At 33.3% G+C, this 14,023-nt stretch overlaps 1 protein-coding gene across 1 annotated transcript in view; it reads right to left on the reverse strand.

Annotated features, from left to right (window-relative positions):
- The window catches only part of FMN1 (formin 1), a 122,827-nt gene that overhangs the window by 35,929 nt on the left and 72,875 nt on the right, over positions 1-14,023 (reverse strand). The window contains exons 12-13 of the mRNA XM_005417514.2: positions 12,371-12,491; positions 986-1,078 (exon numbers count right to left, since the gene is read on the reverse strand). Of these exons, the coding sequence (XP_005417571.1) occupies positions 986-1,078; positions 12,371-12,491 (214 nt within the window). The remainder of the gene's footprint in view (positions 1-985; positions 1,079-12,370; positions 12,492-14,023) is intronic.

The following is a 14,023-nucleotide window of genomic DNA, read 5'->3' on the forward strand; positions in this document are numbered from 1 at the left end:
ACAAAGTTATTAAAAAGACATTAGGAAAACCTTCATAAAAAGGATCAAGCTAATTAATAAATTACTACAATAATTGGAACGATCACTAATATTCTGTCTGGATGAGCAGATTCAGATAGTTTAACTGACTTCTCAGATAGTAAATTGTTAAACTGTTCACCATTTCTATGAGAAATACAATTAAATTCTTAACAATTCTAATATCTCTGTCAAAAATACAGATTTTTTTTTGTTTACCCAAGAAGATTGTACTCCTATAAGGAGAGGGGGGAAAATCTCTTCCTGCATATATTTTCCACAACTGCAGAAGCAATGGTGCTGGCAGAAGCAGGCGATAGGGAACACAGTACAAGAAACAGGAAGGAGCAGCAATGCTATTTTCAACAGCAACCTGCATTTACATTGTCTTCAGTTGAGCACCAAATCGCACCTTGGTTTTCACCCACTGCCTCCAGACTCTAACGGGTAAATCACTTTTTTTAATGCTTATTTCTGTCTCATGCAAGACAAAAATCCTTAAATATGAATAAGTCAGTTCATAAGCCCACACTAGGGAGAAAGATGACATGTATATATGTGGACTTTCTCTAAGAGGGTGTCTTTCACTCTTGTCTTTTTTAAGTCTTTGAAGCTTTATATTCCCTCTAAATTTTTTGAAAAAAAAGTCTTTGAAGCTTTAAATTCCCTCCCTAAATTTTTTCTGTGATTAATATATTTTTCATTTTTCCTACAAATAATAATAAAGAACAAAGCACAAAATAACCAGTGGGAAATGGGTGAGATCAAGGGAGTGATTAGCTTTGACAAGTGATGTCTAAGATCTGTATAACATATATCAACATATATGAATATATATTAGGCGCATTAGGAACATAATCCACAGGAATTTTCAGAGGAAACAGATATTTAATGCAGCTTACATTACACATAACTTTATAAACCACTACACTATTCGGCAATAAGTTTTTTTTTCAGATGTGGTTACCTTTCTGAAAGAATTCCTCTAATTTCTCCTTGAAGGGCTGGAGATGTTCTTCAGAAGACTCTCTGCAAACTAACTTCATCTGCTTTTCAGAGGCTACAAAAAGATGAGACATATTTATGATAGAAGAAATGTATCAGAAGTAGATTTCAGCACCATAGGAGCCTACATCTAAATACGTTACCTGAATTTACTTTAGAGGTTATAAATAAGCACTAATGAATCCAACAATTACACTAAAATAAGAAATACAAATACTAGTCAAACATACTAAATAAAAAATTCTGTATGTGTTTAAAGAGTAGATTTTGTCTTTAGTAAGGAATTTGTTCTAAAACTCCTGCAGTGTGCTAGGGCTTGCTAATAACACAGCTTGCCTCACACACTAATTCTAGATGGTATATCTAAAGCTTTAAAGTCTGTTTCTGTGGTGAGTGGAGGATCCTTTGTATCTGAATTGATTTTAATCAATCAATGTCAGGCATCCCATACTCAACCATTTTTCCTGAAACAGATGCAGAATTGAGCATTACTTGAGTATTCCATCCCCAGACCATGATATGAAACAGTTGAAGTATGTAAGAAAGTGAACTTATATTTAAGTGCAATTTGTTTACTATTTAATCTATTGGCTATTTTAAGAACCAATGCCATGCCAATTTCTGAAAAACTTTATTTCATTTGCCAATTAATTTTAACAGGTTTAGAACTTCTAGTAAACTTAGTGCATTCCAGTGTTCCACATTAAAGATGACAGGAGGCAGAAATCAAAATGAAATTACTTTCCATTTAGCAACTGAATTTATGAACCACTACAAGATTTTTCTTCCACAACTTTTCATTTCCAAGAAGCAACATTTAGATGGAAACTTATTTTGAAGTTAAATCAAAAACTTACAGTTTGACTGTATGAACTGTGTTCACACCATATTGCTACCACCATTAAACAAAATTTAATGTAAAATTGTCGAAATGGAAGTTGAGCCTGTGTAATTAAAACGTCCCATTATTTAAATTTGCAATGTAGTGTAAAAAGTCAAGGGAAGGTTGAAAATAGATGCATTTTACTGTGCAAGTAGTATTGTGCTTATAAACCCTTGGACCACCAGGACGTACTGAAAACAATCACAGATTTTGAATTGAGAGCAGAAATACATTTGGTCAATTCTTATAGCAAAATACCCATTCCCACCCAAGACTATATTTTAATTTAGCAACCACGACTCAAATTGCAGGTTGTGTAAAATGGCCTGGGCTACAGTCTAAGTTTATCTTTAATCTATGGTCTTGTATCCGGTAGCATATGACAAACCTTTCAAATGATTTAGAGCAGAGTTAATGGATATTTGTTTGTATGCCAGAAAGTAGGCAGAATGGAGTGGTGATTTAAAAACATCATATTCCCTCTTTTAAATAATGAAAAGCTTCTTTCTGAAAAAATGTCTTTCTGAAATTCTGAGGAATCTGAGGGAATTCTGAGGAAGCTGACAGCTATCACACCATACATACAATTCTCCTCTCACCATTCCAAAATAATCATTTGAGAAAATGAAAAACCTGTTTCAGCATTACTGAGTTCAAACAGATGCAAATTCTCCACTAATGTAATAAACTTTTGGTTCTTTTCCTGGGTATGAGCTGGATGTTAGTGGAATTGAATGTAATATGCTATTTTGAAAATTGTTTATTTCTAAATGAGCTATTGCAGGAAAAAAAAAAAGGAAAATACAAGTGTGCAAAAGTATTTGAAAGCCCTTACAAATTGTTGGATGTACATCATGCTTCACCCACTACAAATCTTGGCCACAGAAATGGAAAGCATTAGCAAAACATTAAAACAAAGCTGGAAACTGCTGATTATCAGTTTGCCACTGTCTTCAGATTTAATGCAGTACTTGGCTCAAAAAGTTCTTTAAAAATCCCCAATATAAGTGAAAATATTTACAAAATAGAATGTCTCTCACTTAATGCCTATTGGGCAATAGTCTTAAAACTCCACAGACACTTGTAAATCTGTCAAAAGAATCATGGCTCATAAACAAACTTTCATGTAAAGAGCATTTTTGTGTCAATCAGACATAATTTGGAATTTTTTAAGCACCATTTTAAAAGTAAACGCAAAACCAGAAATAGTTTAAAGTTGATAACAGTAAATTAATATTTACTCACCAGAACCCATCAGTAGCATTTACAGGAATCAGTCTGACAGCAAAACCAAGTATCAACACCATGAATTCCTATAAACCTGTCAGTGACACTATCTCCTATGAGTTATGCCTCTGTGAAAGCTGCTGAAGCCGCCCTGCTCCTGTCTGTTCAGAGCATGGCAGGTTACACTGCCAGGCTTGCTCTTCCACTCAGCTACAACGCAAGCATATCTTTGACAGAAGGATTACTATTTGACAATTCTTTTTTAGAGCCCTTGCCTATTCTGTTTCCAAGAGCATTTGAAATAATACTGCAAATGAATTCAGTGTAGGGCTAAATAATCTCAAATTTCTGTGCGAGAGAATCCATGATCTTTTACAGCGCACAAAGCTGTTACGCTACTGGGATCTATATGCCCAAATTAAATCCTAATAAACCTCTGACAAATTTCATAAATTTATATTATTCAGCAAGCGCTATATCATTTTCTCATGATTTAGTTCCTTTGGTATTACTTTATTACTTTCTTGCTTGGAAACAACTTTGAAAGCTAAACAAATAGTTACTGGTGGAGACGCATGTTTACCCACTGGACCCCACTGCAGGATCTGGTTAAAGTCTCCGGTTTTTACATGCACTTAGGTACCTACTCACTGGAGCTGTTCACATGGAATTAATTGAATGCCTTTTGCACTATCTACAGCTTTTGCATTTCTGTACAAACTTGCATGTAAGTTTCTTTTCAGATAGAATTTTAAACAATGTACAAAAGGCAAGAGACTCATCTTGATTCTGTGGGAGCGTGGTAAGAATTTTAACTTCCAAGTGCAAGAGGCTATGCTGCTACTGACTCAGAAAAGTTTCAGAGACAGTATTTTATTTGCCCTTTTGGACCCATATTGATCATCAGTACATACCAATAATAGGAACACACAAATGTTCACGCACTACCACCAAAGCCAGAGCAGGGCTGACTAATACAGACGCCTCTGAACAAAGCAGAGATGGAAATGCTGTGGGGCGGGAAATTCTCTGAGACAAAACTATCTGAGAAAAACATAAATGGGCATCAGACTGTGGTAGCACTCTGTTCTCAAGCTCAGTCTCTGTGGCCTTAAATGAAAGTCAACAATTTAATGCAAAAAAGTGTTAGCAGATGTAAAACTAAATACACCATTCTAACCTACTAATTGCTTGTATAGCTACTGTTCTGTGAAGATATTTTCAGCTAATTTAAAAGAAGAAACCTTTTATATAAAGAAGAAATGCTTCTATATAAAGTTATTTTCTTCACACATTAATAATTCCTTTTTCTTAAAAAATAATCCAGAGGATAGAAGAGAATAAGTCAAAAGTCAATCTTTGAAACACATTTCCTCATGACATACAGAAACAAGTATCTGTTTAGGTGCTCTATCTGTCACGTATAAATGAGACAGAAAAAACATTTCAGTGACACGTCCTCAGATGTGGAAAATGAAATAATTGAATTAGTGGTATACAAAACAGTTTAAAAAGTTCACCTGCTCTGAATGAGTCAGACATCTTGACAATTCTCACAAGTTTGATCAGATGTTCCACCTTTGTCTTTTGAGGGGATTTTCTTGTTATAAGTTCAAGAACATTTTTGAACTTTTAGAGTTAGTGATGGCATACAGAGGAACTTTTAGGCCTATATTAGTTTCAACTATCCTAAAATTTTTTTAGCTCCTTATTTGGTGAAAGGGCACCAACATATTATACAAATCATTTAAAAACCTTTCTGTTAAAATTGTTTCCCAAGAATACATTTAGCAAAATGAAAAAGACTGCTAGCAAAACTAAATATTTTTCACACCATAGCAACATATCTGAGCCTCTGCTTAATGTACTCCTTCTGAAATGGTAGTTTACATTCAGGGCACCCTTAAGCAGAGAAGCACACTGCAAGGCACAGAACAGTACACATAAATGATTATAATGACTAAAGCCTTGTAATTTTCCAGTCAAGTCTTTGAAAGATTGCTTTAAGTGATTCCAGCACACATGATTATTAGAAACTTTTTGTTAAGTGTCAAGATCCAAACATACAGAACTCCACACATCATTAAGATCTGTCAAGAGTGTAGAACTGTGCACTAGCAAAATCTGCTGAGAAACTGAAACATCTCCCTTCGCCCTGAACAGTACAAAAAAAAGAGAGTATTTTGAAATTGAAGAGTCTTGTCTGGGTAATTGAAAGGGAGACAATATTTTTAAGAAGCAAGAATAATATTTTCATCAGATGAGGTAAGATTTTTACTGTGCTAAGAAAGAAAAAGACCTTTCAAACATTTTATCACGTATTGTACTGCATAAGGGATCAGACATAAGAGAATTGGGCAATGGCTGAAACAGTTTATGAGCTGAAACTGTAGAAGCCAGAGAAGTGATCTGTTTTGCTCTCTATTGCTGGATCTCTGATTTTATGTGCAAGACAGATCATAAAGTTGGATCTAATTAATTCTTCCACCAAGCTGGTGAAGTTTGGTTCAGCTGGAGTATTCAGTTTAGATTTAAAATCATGTAAATTCATAAACTACCAGCAATATTAGCAGGAACATTTCACAAAGGGTTTATTAGCCCCACTACTACTAATTTGTACCCCACAGTCTGAAGTAATGCACTTTTAATCTTCGATACGTGACTGTCTCAATTTTAGAGAAATCTGCCCTGTCTCTTACTGCATACCTCCACAAAGAGGAAAAGCTGATGAGGTCCATAAACATGAAGTCACTGTTCCTCCCAACACCAGTATTTATCACTCTCCAAACTACATAATTCGTTATCCATCATACACATTGATAGGGACAGTATTCCTCCCATTCCCAGATGTACATTACCTGCTCCCAGATGTATCCTTCATAGCTATATAAGTAATGCTTAACATACACACATGTATTTATTTATTTATTTAAAAGGGCACACAAAAAGGGCACAGAAAATCCTAGGTGTGGTATTTCCCACATTCATTTTAGAATATTAACATTTGCAGAATGATTTTTAACAAGAAATTTCTGAGAATTCTTTAGCCAAAGGAAAAAATATACTAAAAAAATTAACAGCATGCCATTGTTCAACCAACTGAAATTCTTCTCCCTGTGCCTTTGAGCACACATGCAGACATCTGCTTTCAGGGAATAAAGTCTTCAAAAACATAATTGCTTTTCTTCTTTATTATATATTTGAATGCTTAAACCATTTAAACCATTCCATACTATCCTTTTTTATCAAAACCTAAATAATGTAATGAAATTTTAAGAAATTATCCACTTAGAAAAATTTATACTAAATGTATTCACATATGAACATTACCAGTGGAACACTGACAAAAAGTTAGTTTTATTGTAAAATAAAATCTAATGCACATATAGAAAATGCCTTTGTTGGATCTTTCTAAATCAAAACAAACTGAAATACATCTGAGGCAAGAGACTATTCAAAAAGTGGTCAGAAAATTCTAAGAATTAAGAGTGCCAACTCTTGCAAAAATAAAAAAAACTTTTCCTGTACAAAGCCATTTGCTTTGCTCTTTTCCTTACAACATTTTGCATTGCCCCAAAACAGATAATGTAAATATTGGACTGTGCAAAAACAGCGAAACCACATACAAAACAACATGCTTATTTTGTGCTATTGCCCAGAGAAATAACACATGCACCTATTTGGCTCCTCATATTCCACCACCCAGTTCAAATTTCTATTCATTTGCACTTCCAAAATTTTAAAGAATATATAACCAACAATGAGAACTAAATTAAGTATGTCCTGTAAATTATCATACAACTTCTCTGCTCCTGCTGGGAAGACTTTTTGACATGTATGTTAGACAGACATTTCTCTGACAAAAGCCCCTCTTTTAAATTGACTTAAAATATTTAATTTAAATTAGACCAAGGCTTCAATTTGTTGAAAATATTTTAGAAGAGTATGTTTGATACTTTTTGGAATACTATCCTCCTAATGAATAAGCAATCATCTTTTATCAACACATAACTTTTGATCCTACAAATTATTTAGAAAGTTAATACTCAAAATTGGTATAATACTTAGAATTTTCTTGATGTGATCCAGTAAACTTACCGTCTATCAAGCAAATCAAACAATAGACAAAACCCCTCAACACTGTAATCCTTGCACTGTGGATTATTACTGTATCATAATTTCACTATAACTCTAGTTCACAGAACAGACTTTACCATAGGCTGTACTATGTATGAACTAAATCTATAATTCCACCTAAATAAATGATAACCCATCAAATTAATTAATCTCTAGAACAAAACCAGGCTATAGTTAATTAGGGAACATTTTGTTGCAAAACTTTTTTCACTCAGTTTGAGGACTCTGATAGGAAAAGACATTTAGGAATTTAAGATTAACTTTTTGGAATAATACCAATCAACCTTTTCTGCCTTTGTATGTTTTCCTATTGATAAATATATTCCCTTCTAATCTTTGATAAATCCAGATGTTTTTCAGTACTTTAAATTTGGAAAATCAGAGTTTTAGTCTGCATGAACTGATTATTTTTCTTTTTGCAGTTTCCTCCTTGACTCTGTTTAAAGTAACAGCTGCTGAAAGCATGGCAAATGAGTGACCCTTTTCAACTGCCATCCATTTCTTATTTCTAAATTCTCTCCCATGCTTTGCAATAGAATGTGATGCACAGCTACCTGAAGAAGCACTGAATGATAGCAGTGTAGATGCAGCGGTTTAGTCTGGTCTAATCAGCCATGCTGAGAGACAGTGTTAGAGTGACGTGACTGGCATGGTGTTTGTTAGTCACATCCAGTCCACTGGACCTGTTTCTGTGAACAATAATATATTTTATACGATATAAATATATATTAATACCTTAAAAAAACTATTTATATTGTCCTGATATTTAGGAATGAAAATTAAATGAAGCACCTGAAGAAGAGGCAGGAGAAGCCAGGTATGTTCAGCCCCATTTAGAGAAAGCGGGCTGCAGATCTAGATTTTCATGTCAACTATCTAATGAAAAGCTAGAGAGAAGGCAGAGCCAGACTTTTCAGGAATGCACATCTAAAGAAAATTGAGCAATAGTCACAAGTCGCAGCACAGGAAATTCTCACATGGGATAAAAAAAGTACTCAAGACGGCAATAAAGCATTGGAGCAGGTGCCCAGAGAGGTGCTGCCATTTCCATCCTTAGATTCAAAACTGAGATGACTTTGCCCCTGGACAGCCTGATCTAAATATGAAGTTACTTTTGCTCAAAGGCTCTGAAGCACAAGACCTCTGATGTACATTCCAACCTACCAAACTGCACTTCTCTTATCATTTTAAGATATCTGTAATGCTTCTGCATAAAAACCAGTGTGAAAATGGCCAACACAACATTGTAATTTCTCAACTTTTCTTGCATAGATTTACTTCCCTCTTAATCTTTTCATGAGGATTATGCAATTTTATAAAATGGAGTTGTCATAAACTTAAGTTTTGGTGAAGCTCTCCCATTTAAACAGGGAAAAATTGAGGTTACATACTTATGAAAAATACAGATTTGTCAACAACTAGGTTAAGAGGTGCCCAATATGAAACCATGTCTTCTGTCTCAAACTGACAATTGTATAGCAGATCCCTAAAGTCTTCTTTTTATTTTAGATTTTTTTTTGTCACACACGTGTTTGCAAACACCCACATATATACTCACACACACAGTTAAGTTAATAAAAATTTAAAACTTACATACAGTACTGAAAAAATATTAGTATGAAAATTGCAACCTTTATTTCTACTGATGGCCATGAAAGGAGGGGAAAGTAAAGGGTATGTGGATTTTCAATGGAATCAGAATGATACAATCTCTCTCATAGTAAATTTAATTAATTATGAGAAAAAGAAGTGACTCTTCAAAATCCTTAGTATGGGCCTACCTTGGTTTCCATTTTTAACAATTCAATAAATATCTTTGCAGTTTTATTTGTCAAGAATAGAATAAAAGTTATAATGAACATCACAGAATATTACAGGAGGCATCTCATACTGCTTTCTTTTGAGGAACAGAGCAGCACAAAATTTTAAAATTTTATGTACTGTATTACAAAGAAGAGGAATGAATATGACAGATGGAAACAATCTACAGGGCAACTAATTAAAATTGTTCGACTTCAGACACAGATTAATAAAAGGATTCATGGTAAAACTTATACTAATCTATCAAACTTTGGTAAAGTGGCTTTCTTTCTGAGTATCTTCTTATGATGATGTATTTAAAACATTCTGTGTTTATTCCAGAAGAATACCAATTTCAAGAATACCAAGTGGCATTGTTCAAATCAGAAGGTAAATCATGTTTGGTCACAGGGAAAGAAAAATGTGGGAATCATTCACTGCCCTAGACAAGGAATAACAAGTCTTACAAACTTAAGCAAAGCAAAACCATTTCTTTCCATAACCCTACATTAACTGGAAAGCTAGCAAAGCTAGCATGAGTGAAATGAATAAATGTATCTGCTTATGATACTATGTAATATTTGAAAGTCTTGGAAATACACCAACAGACCTGGAGTGAAAACCTGAGTTTACAGAAATTTCTTTCTAGTTGGATATTAGAGTGGAACAAGATTTCACTCTAAAATTTTCATCTTACCATCCAATATTCACTTCTTTCCCCTTAAAAGCCTATATTAAATGCATATTTTTATTTCTCATTTTTTTTAACCTAAAATATCTATGATTAAAAAGATTGTTCTGGAATATGTTTTAGAAACCTGTTGGATTAAGGTTCTCCAAAAACCTTTTTGAATTCCTGAGCCTAACTTCAGTCTAATCCCTTCAGAGTAAAGTTAGCCTGTACCTTTAAAGTCTAATCTGAAAGATTTAAAAATAGCAAATTGTATGGAACTCAAAATCTGTTAATCTGAAAAGGATGAAAGGGTTTGTACTCCACCTAGATTTGAACTTTTGGTTCCACAGTGTCTAGGTATTTCAAACCAGAGGTTTATACCACGAGGTTTACAAGACACTACACTCATGATAATTCCATCTTTCCTATGTTAATATCCATGTCAGAAACATAAACGAATGCCTTGATAAACTAGTCAAATATATTTTTAAATACTAAATGACAAAAATATGAAAAGTAATTATCAAAATTTTTATTTCAGTTGCAAGAAGTGATATGCTTCTTTTTTTTAATAATTTCTTACAAATCTCAGAAAAAAGGGAAGTCACTAGCAGGAACATTAGTTCATTACCTAATGACATGATGAAAACCTCTCTCCCATTTACTGCCTTTGTCTCATCCCACTTCCAAGGTAATGTGCTCAAGACTACCTTAGCCAACAAACTGTGAAACAAATCCAATGTACCCTATAACACAGGCAGCTCCAGTTAATATTGTTCAAATTATTTACATCTGAAGGGCCGCGCCTGTCTGGATAGTTGGGCCCGACGCTTCTCTGGACTTGCTTTCTGCTACTCACATCTGTTTCAGCTTTAGACTTTCACTGGTATTCTGCCAGCAGCCACAACTTTTTAATGGCTACAATAAACTACAGAGACTCATCAAATCTTTGTTGTACGTGTTAAAATTATAACCTCTTCAATTAAAATTCTGATTTAAAAATTAACTAGAGCATTAACTGAAGAAAAGAAATGGAAAGGGAATCTTTGAAAAAAGATAAGTTCTTATATAAGTGATTGTTTCTTTGTTTAAATGTAAGAGAAACAATCACAGGAACGCTTGTTAGAATCTGTTGCATATTCTAAGTGATAAAATACCAACATTCTGAAAACATTTCCATAACCTTTTTTGCTTCACATCTTTGCTGTCATTAACTTTGTGTGCTAATTGCTGTTACTGGCTTTAACACACACCTTCACAAAGAATTACGGAAACAACCTCAAGATAACAATTTTTCTAGATTTGCTATAAATACCTATAAAAATTTGGTTTAGAAGACAGAAATCAGTGATTACAAGAAAGCTGAAGTTTTTATTTTAAGAGTAAAAGAGTTTAGCTTTCCCTACTCGCTGTTTGTGTCTTTGCAATGTAGAACAAATATGATGTGAATGCCCCAGCCTCAATGCAGCTCCTGCTCGACTAAGATGTATGACAGGAGGACTACATGCTGAAAAAGTACAAGATCAAACACAGATCATGTTTCTGCAAAAACTAGCCCAAAAGAGGGCAGGCCAAGGGGCTTACAGGGCCAAGCGATGAGAGGAGATAGAGCACTCACTTATGCCTGGGTCGAACAAACAACAACTGATACTTTCCTACCACTATTAACCTTTGAAATTACCCTAAGGATGGCAGTGACCTAATCCAGCAATTCCTAGCTGTAAGGATAAACTATTTTGTAACGGTTTTCAGCGCCTTTCATTGAAAAAATTTGAAAACAATTATCTTGTTCAATTCTGATTATAAAAAGACTCTTCTGGACTGCTGCAAATATGTAAATCTAAATGTAAAAGTTTTTACATGTTTTTATGCAGATTCTCTTCCTAAACTTCATCTTCTACGCAGAACTCCCTTAGTAAAGTAGAAACTTTTCTATAACAAGAAAAAGGCTTAAAATACTCAGTCATCATTTGTTGAATTTATTTTAGAAAATTGCATGTAGCACAAAATAAAAAAGAAACTGCTTGAAATACTTAAGAGAACAATCCTTCCTACTTTATTTCCACTCAGTACCTTGATTGATAGATGAGTTGGGTTTCTGAGCCCCTCTTTATAGTAAACATTTTTAAATGTTTATTTTATGTCCCAGGGTGAAAATATTTTGAACTGGAGCTTTCCATTTCCCTTTGCTCTGCCTTGGCAAGCTGTGTTTTATTTCTACATTAATAGTATTCAACTCTTTCTTGTAGCTTTTAAATTGTTGTTATACAAGTACTGAAGAAAGTATTTATGTTATGGAGCTAACAGATATCTACAGTTAAACACATAGTTCTGGAGAAGCCAGAGAAAAATTCACACATAACTGAAGGAATATTCAGAAAGATTTCTTTAGGGGCCTTTTGATTGTAAAAGGGAAAATTACTTTTCAGGATCTCCACTTTCATTTTTATTAAGTCATGAGTTAAATTTTTTTTCTTTCTAATTTATGTGAGTAATTTGTGCCACAGTGTAAAAACTCTAAATGAATCAACACTATAAACCTAATTAGCAATAAGAAAACCTCATAAAGATCACATTTTAAATGGCACTTTGTTGTTAGCAGAACAAATGTAAAAGTTCCCAGTTACCTTCTAGATCTCTCCTCAGTTTCCTTAAGTCTTTTATTAGCTCTTCAAATTTAACTTGGGAGGCCTGGAAAAAATCCTGTGGTTCTGGTAAAGGAAAAATACTCTTGTCTGTTCCTGCTTCCTAAACAAACAAACAAACAAACAAACAAACAAACAGGCCACTATGAAAATTGAATGCATTTAAAGTGAAATAAGTAGCTTTAAAAAAAAATTCTCATCTATGCAACAATGTTATAAAATTACAAAAATCACATATTTTAAATCATTCTTGCTAAAACAACATCTCATACAAGATTAAATATCAACCATTCTGAGGATTGAAACTTCCTTTTAGATGTTGTAAAGCAAACTGTGCTCAATTTAAACTTTGAAACAACATTAAACACACAGCATTTTTGTTAATTTTATGTTAATAAAGGTTTAGATAAGGGATTAGAAGTTTCTTAGAAAAAGATAACAGCAATGCCCATTTTAATGCACGAAGGGATCTTATGCCAAACGTTTGTGGTTTCACTCTCTCACAATTCATTAAAAACACACACACTTTATAAGCATAAATTGGAAACCCTATTCATATATTTCCTGAAGCACTTCACACAGATAAAAATACACAGTTGAATGCTTATGTGGCTAAATAAATAACAGGGGTTAAAGCCTGCATGGAACCCCTAAGTATATACCTTATTTTTAGCACAGTAAGAAGAAATAATCAGAAGTAAAACAAATAAACAAACAAAGCCAATAGAACCCCCCCCCACATACAAAACAAAACAAAATAAAAAAAGACCCAGCAACCAACCAAGAAAAAACTTTTACAAGGTTCAAAGCAATATCTCCAGTGGAATTTTAGGAAGTAAAGTATGTATAAATGGTATTAACATGACTTTGCTGTGTATAAGCATATATTGCTGAGTTTGAAATATGCATATGCCTGCATGGATTTCAATCTGTAATAAAGGAAAACTCATAAGTTGGAGAGTGAATTGTTTAGTGAATGGGGAAAGAATAATTTTTTATTATAAAGATATAAACATTTTGGTGGAGAAAGTGCAATGGATGGTGATTACACTGTGTTTATTTCCTCCCAAGGAAGATATACTGTTTTGTTTCACAAAATTCCCTGAAGTAAAATTACAGTATAGTAGGAAGTTTGCAGGAATAGTAACTAAATTAGTAAAATATTTCATTAAATAAATTAATTACATATTTTAATAAATTCATTAGAAAGTATAAAAATCCCAGTTCCCCCCAAAAAAACCAAACCAACAAAAACAGCAACAAGAGAAAACACAAAAAAAAGAAAGAGAAACAAACAAACCCAAAAACCTTAAAGAAAGAATACTGATACAGATCAGTATATCTGAGGACTTCTAACTCATCAATGCAACAACCTTATGTAAGAATTTTAAAAACAAGAAGAAAAAATAAAAAAATAAATTTAAATTGTTGAAAATCTTTGTTAAAATAATTTAATAGCAACATTTTCATTTAAAATAAAATAGTTCAAATTTTCCACTCATTAGGTTTGGCTATTGCCAATAACAAATATATATATATATAAAAAATAAATGAATGTATATAATACATGCGAATGCATGTACAGAGGAGTATCATATACAATAGAATGTAACTTACAGCAGCATTTCAATCCCG

Source organism: Geospiza fortis, unplaced genomic scaffold, assembly GCF_000277835.1.
Source record: "Geospiza fortis unplaced genomic scaffold, GeoFor_1.0 scaffold54, whole genome shotgun sequence".
Classification (NCBI taxonomy): Eukaryota; Metazoa; Chordata; class Aves; order Passeriformes; family Thraupidae; genus Geospiza; species Geospiza fortis.